Source organism: Scomber scombrus, chromosome 15 (genome assembly GCF_963691925.1).
Source record: "Scomber scombrus chromosome 15, fScoSco1.1, whole genome shotgun sequence".
Taxonomy (NCBI): Eukaryota; Metazoa; Chordata; class Actinopteri; order Scombriformes; family Scombridae; genus Scomber; species Scomber scombrus.
Window position 1 is genome coordinate 21617114 of NC_084984.1, and position 17764 is coordinate 21634877.

The window sequence follows — 17764 nt, forward strand, 5'->3', positions numbered from 1 at the left end:
TATTTGCGTAGCACTTTTTCGTATAATTAGCGCAACTCGAAGTGCTTTACAGGTGAGTGACAAGCCGATAATGAGACACAACGAACGTGAACGGTTCAAATAATTTGAGACTTTAGAGAAAAAAAATGCATATGGCTTTTTAGCTGGCCTAAATTTACATTCTGATATTTTTAGGTTGGAATTTTGCACGGCACACATTACCATTTAAACAGCTTCAGGCAGCGACTGGGCAAAAGTCAAACCTTCACTTCACGTCACAGAAAAAAGCCACTCCTATTCCCATACTGTCTCAAACTGAGAGAAAAACAACACTGTCGCAAATCTTGTGGCGACAGATAAATGCATGAAACTGAAAGGATGTTTGCACTGAGTGTCATGCTGTGAAAAATAATTGTTACTTGCAACCATAACTGGATGCATATAGAGCTGGTTTCAACCAATGCAACCCTCTTCCTATGCATTTTAACGAGTTATGTCCATTTAAAAGCTGTTTAAAGGGCATCTTGCAATTCAAAACAACCAAGTATGGATTTGAGGGTATAAAGTGACATTACTAAAGTTTATTTATTTAGCTCTTATTAAAATAGTGCTTGGAAAGCTGAGCAGAAGAAAGCCTCTACTTATTGTTACTTAGTGTCTCTACTTATTATACCAACTTCACATCACCAGCTCTCCATCTCATCAACCTTACTGGAGAAACTCAAGAACAAATCTTCATCAGACTCTGAGCCAATCGCGTGGCTGCTTTAGGATTTCCAAGATCTTCTTATCCCCAAGTTTGTTGAGATTTTCTCCAGACTTTGAGCTTGAAGAGATGCTGGTCTGTTAATGACAGATTAATTTCTTACTCAAGTTATCTGAACAGCAGCGTAGAGGACACTCAGACCATCGTATGCTCAGCTTACGTCGCACTTACTCGAATCAGAGTTGATTTGACTCTCATTCTGCTGCCAAATCTCCAACCTGGCAGGATGACAGGCCACCAAAACTCTGTCCAATAAACAGAGGCCACTGTAGGTCATGTGACTTTGTTTACATGGCATGGTTTGCTTGTGTCTGTGCAGTAGAGATCGCAAACCAAAGACCAAAAAAAACATGCAACAAAGTCAGCTTTCTCTCTCTGATCCAGACAACACATAACAAACTTTATACTGTTATGAAACCGTTAATACTGTCTGGGGAAAAAAAAACATGTCTGTTATTGTGGACGTCCATCTGAGTGCTTCAGCCTTATCCAAAATGCTCAGGCACTGACATTGTCAGGTCACTGTTAAAAAGCTTAACAGAATGGATCTGCACACCTACACCTACTGACTAGCTGAGTAATGATTTTTCAGCACTAAAAGCAAATCATTATGTCAACTGCCTGGTGAAGCAAAATAATTCTAAAAAAAACCTGTGATACATCATCTGATTTGTGAGGAGCTGGTTCGAAGTAGTTACTTAAAAAAGAAACATTTTTTTTTGCTTTTATTTACTCATAATATTTTTTGCATTGCATTTGAACCATTTATCTGCAAGTCATTCTTATTCATCTTTATTACAGACCATTTTCCACATCATACTTTAAGCTTTGAGCCTTTTCCAACATCCCATGCGACCAGTGATTTCGGATCATTTCAGTGCACCGTGAAAATTAACTTGCACGCATGGAAGTCACCTGAGCTCAAGGTGGACATTAAGTCAGCATTACATATTTGTGTAGTTTGGTAATACAGAAAAAACATCACCATGTTGCTGCAGTCAAGCGTGCTCAAATCCAGAATTTGAGGATAATGATAAGTGGAAATTTGTATTATATTTGTCCTTGTGTGAAATGTGTGAGTTGAGGATGAAGGCAGGAAGGTGCCAGCTTTTCAAATTATCCCACAATTTGGTAAGTTGACCTGAAAACGTGAAGCAGTAGTAAATAAAGTATTTATCATCCTCCTGCTTCACAGAATGTTGTCAGACAATATTTTCTGGAAGGAGAAGCTGTGCCGACATGACAGCACTCACAGCCACACAGAGCCAATCAGAGCAGTAGTCGTTTTAACTGTCTGTGTTTTTCGATGACATCAGTCCCAAAAGCCACCAAAACTTTGTTTAGAATATGACTAAACTAAGTGTGGCTAAGTGTATTTCGATGAACCGTGTCAGAAACCGCATTATCCTATATGTGACCTGCTCCCTCCAAAGCCTAGTATCACAAGGCATTAAGAGGTTACACTATTTGTTGTGTCTAATTACTGAAGTGTTCTTTTTTCAGCTTGCGATACTACGTGCTGCTCAGATTCAAAATCAGCAGCGAGCAGGAACGGATGGAGTCGAAGTCAATTTATGCACATCTTGCAATTAGCAACAACAAAGTTCTTCCACGTCGATTTGGGTGTTTTTCATAATTTTCTGAAACATCAATAACAGGATAAATGTTGTGCTCAGGGATCATCAGAGCTCTGCAAAGCCTTCTGCTGCTATGCAGTCGACAAACTCTGCAGCAGTTACAGTAGAAATAAAAATGACTGGTGCAATTTTCCTCCTTGTTGCTCTCCGCTCTCCAGTCTGAACGCTGGCAGCAAGGTGACGCCGACTATCATTGCAGTCATTTTTATTACGACTCATGTTTGAGCAACGCTTTTCCATTAAGATCATAAAGATGATTCTACAACCTAGTGCTCAGACAGATTTCTTATGATTTTCCTCGGGGATCAGTGACGCCGCCTTTTTATTTCTTTGCTCACCTTTAAAGATCCTGCTGCTGCTGCCCTTTCTGGAACTGATACTGTGTTGTTTGTTTTACTTCAAATATATTATAAATAAATTAAAATTGGACTGGTGGGAGCTCATGTATTGTGTAAGAGGAAGAAATCAATGCTATTTTCTCCCCCGTGTAAGCTTAAGAATAAGCAGTAGTACAGAAATTGTAATTTACAGGTTATTTGCTTCTTTATACTTAATGGAAAATAATAGCTCACAGTCTGCTGGTAGCTTATTATAGTTTCTGAAAATGACTGTGTGATTATAGCAAACTCCAGGTTGTGACTTCAGAAGCGAGACAGGGAAGGAGGCATTTAAAACAAAGGCACACACACAAACACACACACAGACACACACACACACACACACAGTTGCCTTCAAGCCCAATATAAAATGTAATAACTTTTAAAATTTGCCACAGCATTATCATCGCAAATGATAAAACACAATTAGCGGTGGAGGAACTGACTTTTACTGTGCCAAAAGGAACAATTAAATGTTAAACATACACCCAGGTTTACTTGTGTGCTTACCTATACAGACATCTATCTTGCCCTTGATGGCAGCCTCGTGTAGCGGTGTGTAGTTCCAGTTGTCTCGAGCATTAGGGTCGGCCCCCTGACACAGCAGCAAGGACACCACCTGACGACAAACATAAAGGATATCTGCATTTATTCTTTATTTAAAATACATCACATCGGTTGCTTTTTGCACCTCTACTCAAGCTTGTAAACCTTAATTGAGCAATTACACTTTTGGTAAAAACGTGCAAATCTCCACTTTGAGCGAAAACCTGAAAGCAAGTCGACCACGTTCAGGTTCAGCCGTATTCACTTGCATTAGTACGACGGATTTCTGACAAGACTGCAAAGTGCTCTACAACAAAACTCTAAAAGCCTCTAAAATGTGTGAAACCGTAAACGTTAGATTGATCGCTGCGTTTAATGGCGAGGAGAAGAAAAGCACAAGCACATCTGTCACAGATAATCCAAAAAACCTTCAGGCCCTAGTCAGACAGGTTGCAGAACGTGAGGCACACCGCACTGCCTGCTTTTGTTGAAGCCTACAATTTAAAAAAAAGAGCAGCTTTTTTTTTTATTGTTGCTTGGCAACCACTGAATCACCTGTCCTGCTCCTAACCATTACTTTGCTATGAAGTAAACTCACTCCAGGCCTGCTGTTTTCTGTTCAGATTATGGTAACTATGCTACATAGAGTGCAGGTCTCCAGCAACAGCCACCACTAGTTGGTTGTCTCAACTTGTTGTCTTCACCACCACAGAAGGCCCGCCTCTCAATTAATTTGATTGGACAATGGAAAAAAACACAACTCAGGACGCTCTTACAAAAACAGAGTGGAAAAACGTGAGGTGCTTGGCAACGGAAAAGAAGTGAACAAAAAGCTTCACCTTCATTAAAAACAATTACAAAAAGTGCTCTGTCTGATCAGAGTTGAATGTAAGAAAAGAACATTGAAGTAGCAATGACACTGCTGAGTTTAATAAATTCAGATTTTTGTCAGTGTGATCTTTAAGGATGACTGTGCACATTACAGATTACAGCCTATTTAAACACATCATTTTTTGCTCTCATAACAACACTGTTTAAATGTTGTCCCACGACCAATCTAAAAATGTATTGGCACACTAACTCTTGTGCACAACACTGCTGTACTCACAATCTTTTTATTACCAGCTATCATTTAAAGTATACTAAAGTATTGACTGTAGTCTCACTCTTCTCAATTGTAATAATGTGCTTCACCTACAATCTTCAGTCTCACTATGTAAATTGTTATAAATTGCTGTCTGAGTTTTTTGTCTGAATCTTTGCGGGCACAGAAGTGGCAAAATCACCCATCCCGAGCACAGAAAATGGTAAAAAAAAAAAACAACATACAATTGTGTGAAAATGTTACTGTGTGAAGTCTCACCTCAGAGTGACCAAACGAGCAGGCGTTGTGAAGCGGGATCAGACCCCCGTCATCCCGAGCGTGCACATTGGCGCCTGTCTGAAGCAGGTGGTCCACCACGTCTTTCCGCCCAAAACCTGAGAGAAGAGGAGAGAGAGAGAGAGGGAGGGAGGAGAGAAGAGATGTTACAACCATTTGACTGTGATGTGCAGAAGATTTTAGATATCCTGAAACTTTGAATCGGTACATAACACATTAGATGTTGATAAAAGCATGAGTTATTAATATTGGAATGAATTACTGCAATTAGTATTTTGTGGGAATAATTCATTTCAATCTGTCTTTAATGTCTTTTTCTATATATGCATTTTGTTAAGTGGTTTTGTAAGGCACGGGTAGCAGCTGTTAAGGAAAGTGCGATACAAGTGAAGCTTGTTATATCTTTACTACAAACACGCCGTGGGACTCTGTTCTTGTTCTGAGGATTTGAAAGAGCTCAGATGTAAAACAGCTGTACACATTCTTTTGCTTCTTTTTTCCTAATCCTTTTTGTCAGCACTGGTGAAAGAATTAAAAAGCGGTTTGGAACTGAGGAGCTCAGGCGAAGACGAGCACTTTTTCATAACCCTGGACTCCTTTGACTTAATGAACAAGTGTAATAGAGATTAAAATGAAAGAATGAAGAGTGAAATGAAATTGCGGCATTGAATCTTGATCTACTTTTGGGATGATTGAGTGTTCTCTAAATTATGCTTGTGGCAAAAATAAATGCACTCCACTTCTATTGCTTTCATTTAACAACAATATTACAGCTCAGGGTAAAAGCATTGTTGTACAGCAGTGTACAGACTTGAATTAAAACAATATTGTGTCACATTCAAACATCAGTCTAAACTGAAACCACTTTAGTTGTTTCGTTGCATTTATGTCTGCAAACCTTTTGAAGCAATTTCAGCTAATTTCATTGGACGATGAAAACTCAGGTCAACACATATAGGTCTCATACAGGTTTTTGGGTTGCCAAGTAGTTATTTTTAAAGTAGAATATAATTGACTCTAAATGTCCACTGACTGTGCAGCAGCACTGTTTGAGTCTTGTGAAGACACAAACATGATATGTCACCCCTCCTGTCTGATTTAAAGGACCCGTTTGTAAGATTTAGGGGAACAACTGGCAGAAATATTGGCAGAAATTGAATATTCATAATGTTTTCATTAGTGTATAATCACCTGAAAATAAGAATCATTGTCTTTTAATTATCTTAGAATGAGCCCTTTATATGTACAAAACACACAATGGCTCTAGAGAGGTCCTTTTGCATTTTTTGTGATGGTTATGAGTTATTTGCAATGTACAGCCTCACTGGTAGATGTCACTAAATCCTACACACTGGTCCTTTAAGGTTATTTTAGGTAAATCTCACCCATATCTTGCTTGAATTGATCATTTACAAACTTACTTTAAACAAATTAAGATGGAAATCTGTGTGATTAATAACTCATAAGTCAAATTTTGCTATAACTGCTTCCAAACAAGTTCATATTTACTTAACACTTTCCAAAACTTTGTAAAGCTACTCTATGTTGTTATCCTCCTGTAATTGATCTTTTCATCATTATACTGTATCCTGTTTGAATGGCACTTAAAACATTGAAAATGGCACAAATAAACAGAGATGGTGCATTGCTTTTGACAACAAAGAAGAAAAGGCCTGAAGATTTGTGATAATATTGCATCATAATGTGCAATAGTAAATGGTCCACAGGGGAAAATGGTGTCCAAACAGACAGGAATGATGTGTTTATGAGAACATGTGCAGGGTGTTTTTCTTTGTTGCTGCAAGATAAATCATACCTGTTTATCACATAACTGCCCTGAAATCTGTTATCATTTAGAGAAAGACACAGCTAATGGTTCTGCTTATAGGCTTTGTTTATGACTTTTTGATCCCTCCTACTTGGATTGTTTTTGTGCACCCCTTAACTGCAGTCAGACAGTCTGAAAATACATTTGTGATGTGATTTTGGTTACCTGCTGCAAAATGCAGGGGTGTAGATTTGCGTCCTGCCATGTCTTTAGCGTTCACATTCACCGCATCCACGAGTTTCTTCACCCTCGAAACATCCCCGTTACGACAGGCTTCAAATAACTCCCTGAAAGCCCCATTTGCACTACCGCTGCTGCCACCGCTGCCCTGGTCACTGCTCCCCGAGTCGGGCGTAGAGCCTGCGCTGGTCCCGCTGCCCTCGGTGGTGGTCGGGGAGCTAGCGCTGCTGCTAGTGTTGCTGCTGCTAGTGTTGCTGCTGCTGCTGCTGCTGAGGGCCGGAGCAGGGGATATGGTGGTGGGAGAGGCCGGGGTTGCCTCACCGTCAGCCGTGCTATCTATCCTGTCTCCGTGGGAAAGCGGGGTGGCATCGTCGGTGGGTCCTGCCGGGGAGCCGGGCGGGGTGCCGGGGCGGAGGGAGCCGTGGGGTGGAGAGGATAGCAAGGAGTTTGGCTGCTGCTGCTGAGAGGAGCGACGAGGCGTCGCCATTTTCACAACACAACAGTCCCCACTAGCAACAAAAACACTGCTGACGATTTCCTGCAGAGCAAAGTCAAACTTCCGCTCGGATATACTGGGATTACATTAACTGGACTGTGTGGAATAAACAAACCTTCGTTAGGATATTCATAACATTACAGAGCCGAGATCCATTATGGAAGATTAATGACTCTGCTAAAAAAGAAATGTGGTTACTTAACAAGTTAAATATATATTCAATTTATATTCATCCAGTATGTGCTAAATATTTAAATCACAAGATATGTTTTAATTATGGGCGAATTTAAATAATATGTACTTGGGGGAAGGGTAATAGATCTTTACATTTGAACAAAAATCAAAATCAGTGTTCACCCGTTTGTTACAACTTTAATTTTCATCTTAGCCTATTTCATGTTAGTGTATCATTTGTCTTCCTGCAGATTACATCTGGATTTTTGTTTTAATGCTGTGTAGTTTGAACTAATCAAGCACTATTTTGTTTACAACAAACAATGACATACTGAATGTTTAAGGTGTCTTATACAGATCTCCCTAGCTTACAAATTTTCAAGCAATTTCTTAAATCGATAGTCGGTCATATAACGATTATCGGTTAATCATTAACAAATTAGGAAATAAGATGGAATTTTTTTAAGGTAAGATATTACTTTATTTAAATTTCTGTTACACAAATTGCTAAAAAAAAAAAAAAAAATTACAAAATAAGAATAAAAACAAAGCGCATCTAGATAACACAGTGCCTGATAAAATAACAATAAAAGAGAATAACAAAAAATGTAGGCTAAGATAAATTTAGTAAAATAAGTCAAATGAAATAGAAAACACTGCACATGATATTGAAAAGTAATATTGACAATGATATTGAAAAAGTAATAAAAAGTTATATTGCACATGATATTATTGTTTCGCCTGTCCTTCCTGCAGAATAGTTTGATGGCCATTGGTGCACCTTGATGATCTCAGTCTCAAGCTGAAGTTGTTCTGATGTAGCTCAATGTGGTGTGCAGGGGATGAGAAGCATTGTCAATACTGAATATTTTCTTTAGGCTGCATCATCCTCTCCCACACCTCCACCAAAGACTGTAGTCCCCCTCTCAGGACAGTATAAAACCATGTTAATCACTGACATGACACACAATCAGAGTAGGCTATAATTAGTTCAAACAGCAGATAAAATAAACACCAAGTTACTTGAATGATAAATTAAATAACACAAGATGTTGAGTTCATTTAAAATTACGGGGCTCCCGTCTATTAAACACCTGGCATAAAATCCATAAAAAAGTATTAAACACAGTAAACAGCTGCACAACTTCCAGCTTCATTAGAGGACATAATTAGATCAGACTGTTTCGGACATCTAACATTTAATTAGCCTGGCGTTTAATCAAAATTGCTGCAACCTCCTCCAATAGTGAGTAACCCGTGACGGTATATGTAAAACAAACTAATGTCTAATTTAATATAAAATAATCTGCATGATCTATATGATGTGTGTGTCCACGGTAGCTAATCCAGCTGCAGACAGATGCTCCGTTTAACAGAAGCACAAATACTGTCGCTCCAACTTTACTAGTCCATTTACTGCTACCACTAAAATGCATTTAAACCCAGAGCAGGGGAGTGTTGCTATCATCACTTTAGCTGCGCTGCATTAACCAAGTAGCTGCTTCAAGATGCCAGTTTAGAGTCAGCACGCTTCAGATAGTTAAAGTGGACATCAGACAGTAACTTTGTGGAGTTTTTACAACTTTATGCTTCAAAGTTGGGAAGGTGTGTTTGTTTTACAATTAGTGCTCTTACGGGCGGTCACCAAACACACCTGTAACACAACCTTATTAAAGTGTAAGAGGCTCCACCTAGTGGCGCAACCAGGTACTACAGCAACGACAGAACAGTTTCTGATACTGTACTGCATTATCATTTACTATATTTTTAATCAATAAATTAATCGATAATTGGTTGATTAATTGACATCCAGCTTCATTTAATTCATATTTAAATACACCAAAAATGTTTAATGTGCATGAAGCATTGAGACATTTAATGACAGCCACCTAATATGTGAGAGATTATTTCAATCCAGTGTAACAGGTCTGTGCAGGATTTGAGGAGTTGGCCTGCCTGAAAACAACACTGCCCTCCAGTGGAGACCATTGGCAATGACTCCAGAGTACAGGAGCTGTACCAGTCACTGATACAACAAAGGAGTAGGGTTTAGGAATTACAGCTCTTTAACATGTACCACCCTCTTTTTGAGGGGACCATAAATAATTGGACAACTGATTTAAAAGCTGTTTCATCGACAGGTGTGGGCAATTCCTTTGTTATTTCATGATCAATTAAAGGTAAAATGTCTGGAGTTGTTTCCAGGTGTTGTCTTTGCATTTGGAAGCTGTTCCTGTGAACCTACAACATGCAATCAAAAGAGCTCTCAATGCAAGTTAAACAGGTCATCCTTAGGCTGCAAAAACAACAAAAATTCCATCAGAGAGATCTCAAGAACATTAGGAGTGTCCAAATGAACAGTCTGGTACATTCTGAGGAAAACAAAAAGCACTGGTGAACTCGGTAACACAAAGGCCTGTATGTCCATGGAAGACAGCAGTGGTGGATGATTGCAGGATCCTTTCCATGGTTAAGAAAAACTCCTTCACAATATCTAGCCAAGTGAGGAGCACTCTCCAGGAGGTAGACATATCATTATTCAAGTCTACCATAAAGAGAAGACCTCACGAGAGCAAATACAGACGGTTCACCTCAAGGTAAAACCATTCATAAACATTGAGAATAGAAAGGCCAGATTAGACTTGCCAAAAAAACATCTAAAAAACCAGCACAGTTCAGGAACAGCATTCTTTGGACCGATGTAACTCTGATCAACTTCATCCAGAATGATGGGAAGAAAAAAGTGTGGACAAGGCTTGGAACGGCTCATGATCCAAAGCATACCACATCATCTGTAAAACATGGTGAAGGTAGTGTGATGGTTGGGCATTCATGGCTTCTAATGGCATTGAGTCACTAGTGTTTATTGATGAAGTGACAGGACAGAAGCAGCCGGATGAATTCTGAGGTGTACAGTGATATACTGTCTGCTCAGATTCACCCAAATTCATCAAAGGTGGACCATGCTTCACAGTACAGATGGACAATGACCCAAAACATAGTGTAAAGGCAACCCAGGAGTTTCTTAAAGCAAAGAAGTGGAATATTCTGCAATGGACGAGTCAATCACCTGATCTCGACCCGATCCAGCATGCATTTCACTTGCTGAAGACAAAAATTAAGGCCGAGAGACCCACAAACAACAACTGAAGACAACTGCAGTAAAGGCCTGGTAAAGCATCACAAAGAAGGAAACCGAGCATTTGATGATGTTCATGACTTCAAGACCTCAGGCAGTCATTGCCTGCAAAGGATTCTCGACAAGGTTTTAAAAATGAACATTTTATTTATGACTATTTAGTCAGTCAGTCATTTAGTTGAGCCCCTGAAGTAAGTGGTCTATAAAAATACTTGCAATTCCTAACATTTTTAAACTATATTTTTGTCCAACCCCTTGAATTAAAGCTGAAAGTCCCCATTTCAATCACATGTTGATTTTTTCATTTCAAATCCACTGTGGCGGTGTACAGAGCCAAAATTACAAAAACTGTATCACTGTCCAAATATTTATGGACCTGACTGTATGTTACTAACCAGATGAAGGCTTAAAGAAAGGTGCGTTTCATTGATTGACTGGTAACTATCTCACTCTAACATGTTACCACACCGGTTTTGTCTGTCTCAATTGTTCCTATTCAGCTACACCCAAATCTGACTTTTCTGAGGGAGTGGAAACAATAAACTAGAGCAACTACATACTACAAATACCACTCAGAAACCTACAGCATTAACGTTGTCGTTCTACTGAACTCAGTTCCATGTTTTTGAACTGCAGAGAGAAACGTGAGCACCCAGATAAAAATCTACCCAAGCACGAGGAAGACTCCAGACAGAAGGCTGTGATTGTATTGAAGGACCTTCTTCGATAAGGCAACACTGAAATGAATGACTGAAAAAATCATATACAAAGTGTTGGAAAACTTGACTTCAGACAATTTACTGACAGAATATCTCATTAACTGGACACCAGATAGAGGTAGACCATCTGCAAGAAACTGTAGCAGCCTTTCTACAGAGGTTTTGGGAAACAAAACATAGTCTGGCATCTCTCTCATCATGCTCCTAAATTTAACATTTTCTCATTCAGATTATTATTTGTACAATAGATACTGACTGATGAGGGTCACCTTTATTGCCTTGATCCTTGTGTGAGAGCCAAAGGCAGGATCAGCATCCTAAGTCACTATGTACGTATTTATTTTCACAATGGACCAGTTAAACCCTGAAGACACATTAAAACTCAACTATCATAAATTAATAGATTGTGTTCTGCTCTGTTTTGATTTATAATTAGCTAATTTGGTCCAGTATATCAGTCTCTTCTTCTCCTTTTACATACAACCTATATGTGTGAATAATGAGAGCCCATGTTCTGAACAATGACAGCTTCACAAAGAATCTGTTACACTGCATCAGCGGTATGTGCGTGACAGCTTGTTCGATTGTGTTTATGAATCATATCCACCGATTATATTAGCACCTTGTAAATGTGTTATGCAATTTATAGTGACCCGACTTGCAATACAAATGCCATGATGAATGAAACAGTTGATGTAGATAACATATAAAGCAGCATCATTGTGACATATTGGGGGAAAAAACACATCTGAGACTTGAGTTGTCATTTTAAAAGGATTGATCAGGTCCTAGATACATTTTTATTTATGTTCAGAAACTTTAAAAACAGTAAGAGATTTTCAGAGTATGTTGAATCTTCAGTAGTCTGGGAACATTTGTTTCAACAATAGGCAGTTGTGATTTAGCTTTGCTTGAGGCCAAGAAGGCCTAACTGATTAGTTATAATCAAGTCTCTGTGCTTCAACAGACACAATATGTTAATTGCTGCTAATAATAACATTTTTTTAAGGTCTCAAGTGAAATGATATGATAGCTTATTAAACATGACAGCTACACATGACAGCTGCTGATAAAACAAAACTGTGGTGTCAAGAGATGAGTATGCAAAGTTGTGTCTGGTTGGTTGACATACCTCTCATACTTCCTTTAACTGTTCTCTGTGTGCCAAAGCTCAAACCTGGCCTGAGAAAAACAAGGCTTGGAGCAAAAACAAAAAACAGGTGGCTTCAAGAACATGAGTTGATTATTTGAAATCGCACAGTCATGGAGGATTTTACATCTTACACATTTAAAAGCTTTAAAGGAAAATGTTTAACATTCTAGTATTCTGCGGAGTTGTGCTCGTCAGTGGCGTAGTAAGAAAACAGCATGTTTTAAATAGACATGGTGAACTTTAACATTGTAGTTTCTGGGTGTGTCATCAGTTGTTCACAGGTTGTTTGGTTCTTTTTGTGGTTGATAATATTGACAATCAAGAGTCACGCTCACCCCAGGATCTGAACATGGTAATGTCATGAGAGTTGTTCATTTTGGGGGGTTTGAGAATAATTAATTAGCAACAAGAAGAAACTGACAATATGTAAATACAATGAAGAAAGGACAAAGAGGCAGACATGTTTCTGAGCAGTTGTCATATGATTCAAGTAGAACTACATTCCTACTGTAAACAGTTCCCACAAAGCCATGGTGGTGTTTTCAAACCTAAACCGTCATGAACTCCAAGGCTCTACTGAGCCTGATTACTTGTTGGGGAATCAAAAAGTGTTTTTTTGTTGTTGTTTGTTTGTTTTTACATTAATAAATTGGTTCAATCTGTAATAGTGCTATTAGTTGCCTTAGCTGAATGAAAGAGTATGTAAATAGACCATATTTTAAATTATAAAAGGTTTAATAATCCTCCATTATAAACAGTTTCATAAGTATCATTCTTGTTTTATTGCAGCCCCGGTTAAAAAAAACCCCTCATCATCTTTTAAAAACATGCTGTGTTTTACTAACAATGCCACTGAATACAGTAGGTATGTGTTAGTCTATGTGCACACACTTTGATTTCATCTGAAGATGACTAGCCAAAGTTATTTAAGACTGAAATGTTTTATTACAACAATCAAATCAAATGAACAACGACACATGTGTTTGTTTGGGTGCGAGTTAACAATAGTGTAATATTGTATATAAGTAGGTTAAATTAGGCTGGTCATTGTACTATTTGAAAAAGCTGAGCACGTTGAGGATACAGGCTCGCCAGTTCCAGGGACCTTTCAAAGACCTTTTTTGGTTCTTTATCAGAGACAGAGGTATTTGCATGATAAAAGCCTCATCGAAACTCCCCTCTCCCTGTCTCTAGTGTTGCAGGTGGAATTGAAAACACTGCGCGACACGCCTGTCCTATTTGGGTACTGAGGCAGACAGGTAGGACCAAAGCTCCGCCCACTGTCAGGTTTCAGTTAAACTTTTTTTTTAAAAGACCAGCTGTTGGGACTGTCAAAACTCAGTTGCTCCTGTCTAAAGTACTACACCGAGTTTGGCAGCGAGAGCACACACATCATTATCATCATCAACAACAACAAAAGCAGCAACCATGCCGAATCGATCAGCGCAGGAGTGGATACGGCTGTCCATGCGCACCCCGGGCATCTTTATCTTCGGGTTGGTCATGGCTCCCTGTGGATGGGTTCTTGACCTGACCTCCACTGTGGCCCCAAACTGGAGGACCATCCATAACGTCCCCAACAGACCAGCCGATGAGGTCGTCCAGCAGGGCATCTGGGACATCTGCTTAGCTGCAACCACTACCACAAGAACAGTGTGCGGCCAGGATGACACCACCTACTTCGACAACGAGATCATCCCGGTAGCTCAGGGTCTGATGGTGGCCTCCCTCATCGTGACTCTAATCGGGCTGGCCGTGGCCATCCCGGGTGTCCGGTGCTGGAGAGACAGGCCTAACTGGGTCGTGGCCGGCCTGGGCGGCCTGTTGATCTTCCTCTCAGGCGTTATGACCATCATACCCATCGCCTGGTACACCCACATCCTCACAGAAGTTGCCACGGTGACCCCAGCAGCAGATGTGCGCGTCGGCTATTGCATCATCCTGGGCTACATCGGTGGGATATTTGAGATCCTTGGTGGTTTCGTCATGTTCATCGGGATCTGCCGGTGCTGCGGAGGGAAGAACCGAGGGGAGGTACCGGTTGAGGAGGTCAGGAGCAGGTTCAGCCACCAGAAGCCCCCACCAAGACGCGTCGATGTACCAAGTCTTAACCGGGCACGGAGCAGCGCCAGCAGCAGTGTCCCCTACTCCAAGGACTCCATGGATGATGATGTATCCTTCCCCAGAGCCAAGAGCCCAGCAGCCCGGTCAGTCAACACCTCCTACAGCGGCAGACCTTATGATGCAGACCTATGAGAAGATGGGACCCAAAAAGAAGCACGCCTCACATCTGGAGACGCACAAAAAAACACAGAAGAGAAGAAAAAAAAACACCTTGAAGACGGAGAGGAATATCTGCAATACAGACTGAGAATGCAAAAATGGTAATGACACAATGAAATGATACAATTACAAACCTAATCCGAACTGTAGTCTTAACTGTAAACTGCCTATAATATGCTGAAGTATTGTAGTAATATGAGATAAAACTACCATAACGTACTTTAAAATCACTATGCACTCATTGTTGACAGACCATAAAGGAATATTGCAAGGGTATTCCAGTGGTACAAAGGGATCAAAAAGATTATGAAATCACTGTAAACGTATCATTAAGTGGAGCAGCATCACTTTAAATGCCTCTGTAAGTATTATAGTGTTTTATCATTGGGACAGCAACACTTGAGGGCATACATCTACAACAGATTGATGGGTTAAATGATGTGTGATCGACACATCATTTAAATGGCAGGGCTGCAGTTTAATGTGGCAGCAGATGAGACTCATTAAGGGCTTGACTTGATTATGATTAATTATAACATCATTATAATAGCTGTGTGCTTCAAGCAGTGAAATAGTAATAGAGACAGAGATGAGATTAATAATGTTTTAACGTGAGAAAATGGAGTGAGATTTTTTTCTTATGAAGGAGGTTTGGAAAGTGAAGAAGTTTCAACAGTGAAACATGGAGATAACATCAGCCTTGTTCAGTAAGCCTGGAGAAAGAAGTTAAAATGTTAAGTTTGCTTGTCTGCAAATTATGCCAAACACCATTTGTAAATAGTCCTCATCTTTAAAGAAGCTTTTAGATTTTCTCTGTGTACATTGACTAATGCATATGCCATTTTCTATGATTTGTTTTCTATTTTATGTAAATACTGTATTCGTATGCACTTTAAACTTGTAAAAAACCATGTAGAGCAACAGTCCACCATTTGAGAAGCATCCTGAGGTGATCAATTATGTCCTCATTGCTCTGTGATACAAGCGCTTTATTAAATGTGCACTGTGTTTCATAACATGTGTCTGAGTCCCCTTTCTTAACTTGACTCTTTTTGTTTAGCTTGTGTGGAGGCTCATTTAAATAATACACTTAAAAATGTGTACTAGTAAAATTGTACTGTAAATGGGAGTGTGTGAAGTAAAAACAAAAAACATCAAAAATAACTGCTGACTCTATTCAAACACACAAAGCTCTGATATCCAGTTTTAACCTCATAAGTATACAGACAATGTAGCCTGACCGGTCTGAGAGGTTGGTTTCTTTACACATCTTGTCTAACAACATTACGTCTTGTGTTTAAAGAGGCTTAACATTTCAAACAAAGCGTGAACAATTGTCCCTCTATAGCTCCTCTGTGGCATCCATGAAATGATGATAAAGGTTTCCCTGAAGGACCTATTGCATGCAGCTAAAGATCACTGAGTTACTGTAGATGCAGAGCAACTTTGTGAGCAACTAAAGTTGTACTTTTGGCAACTGCTCTGTTTAATGGTTCTTAGTTTCAATTGGTCACTTTAAAGGGACCATTGTGGCATCATGCTGTGACTATTTCAATTACCCTAAATCCTCCTGATTAGTCCCAGAATATGAGAATGTGGAGTTTTATGTAATTCTTGTATTTTTAAACCAGTATAATCATTACAAATTGTCATAAGAAAAGCATGATACTTATTTTGTAGGTATTGTAGCTTTTGTAGGTTCTCAAAGTATGCGTTAAAACAAGCAGTTACAGTGAAAGGAGTGCAAATATTTACGTTTAACTCTGTGTAAGATGGAGAGGTACAGGTATCTCTTCATAAAGAGTTCAGTCACTGTTTCAGTGGATAATTCGGACTCAGATAACGTTCATTGATACAAAATGTTTTATTTCTTTTACAGTTTTAAAAAGTTAGTTTTGTCATCTTCAGCTCTACTTACTCCGATGTAGTTCTATATGCTAACAAACCATGTAGCATCAGATAAGTGTACAGTAGTGATAGTGTCTCTGGCAAAAAAGAAAAAAAAAGTGGTTGGGATTCTCCAGGGCTCTGACACTTATCTTATAGGACATGACAAAAACATATTCACATTTGAATGTTGTGTTTAATCTTTTCTGAGACAGACTGGGTCCTGTCTTTGCTTTTTTTCTTGTAAAATACTAACTCATTTTCTAGTTTTTCAGCCTCTTCCTGATAACAAATCTGTTTGTACGCTGTCTATGTTCACATTAACTATTAATGCAAGAAAAATAATGTCAGTGACTTCATTAATTGTGCACTACAACAGTAACAATGACAAACCCCACCCAGGACAAGATGATCTTTATACTGCGTGAACTGATGCATTCAGGGTGTGGCAAAAGTGGTTCATGTATGACTAAGAAGCTTCCTCCAGTGTGTTGATTGAAATGACATATATTTTTGTAAAAAATACTTTGACAACAAACAAACAACCAGAGCATATAATTGAACCTGAGACTCCTCATGGCTAAACTGACCTTTATGGGTTAAAAGCAGTGGAGCTCCCCTTTAACAATTTAACATCCAAAACCACCCAACTTTAGAATAATTTATTTTTCCATAATTTTAATGTCCTCCTCCTTCTGTAAATCAAACAAAGTCTGCTCATTAATAGAAAAGCAGTTGTTGACACTCGTTCCTTCCTGTTCCTTCTTGTTACTTTGTCAACCCTCATGATTGCAAATCAGCTCTGGTTCCTGTTTGTTAGAGTTCAGTAAGTACTGAAGCCGATTCTATCATGTCACTGGATCCCAGAAAGACATTAAACAGGCAGCAGTTCATGTTTAGGTGTATGCAAAGCACACACAGACTGTCTGTTGTCATTGTTGACAACCTGCAGAACAGCAGCTTGTAACAATATCATAACAACTTAGTAATGATTTTAAAGTTACAAACTCATTACGTTGGATTACTATTTTTTAGATGACATAAATGAGTATAGTTGTTATTAACTTAATTTATACAGTGCTTATACAGTATATGAAACATTTGAAATCAGTTTTTCCCCGATTCACATTTTACAAATCTTGTTCTGCACAGAGCTGATAGGACAATTTAAAGCAAAAAGTAAAATAAACTCGTCAGTATAAATAGTATATATATAGTA

The 17764-nt window shown here is 39.0% G+C and overlaps 2 protein-coding genes across 4 annotated transcripts in view; one reads left to right on the forward strand and one right to left on the reverse strand.

Annotated features, from left to right (window-relative positions):
* tnksa (tankyrase, TRF1-interacting ankyrin-related ADP-ribose polymerase a) overlaps positions 1-7181 on the reverse strand; it is an 81692-nt gene extending 74511 nt beyond the window's left edge. For all 3 annotated transcript variants that reach the window (XM_062434040.1, XM_062434041.1, XM_062434039.1), the window contains exons 1-3: positions 6680-7181; positions 4669-4784; positions 3270-3378 (exon numbers count right to left, since the gene is read on the reverse strand). In XM_062434040.1, the coding sequence (XP_062290024.1) occupies positions 3270-3378; positions 4669-4784; positions 6680-7181 (727 nt within the window). The remainder of the gene's footprint in view (positions 1-3269; positions 3379-4668; positions 4785-6679) is intronic.
* Positions 7182-13803: 6622 nt separating this feature from the next.
* On the forward strand, positions 13804-14631 carry cldn23.1 (claudin 23.1). The gene has a single exon (XM_062435101.1). It carries the CDS (start codon positions 13804-13806, stop codon positions 14629-14631), a length of 828 nt encoding a protein of 275 aa, XP_062291085.1.
* Positions 14632-17764: the final 3133 nt, after the last annotated feature.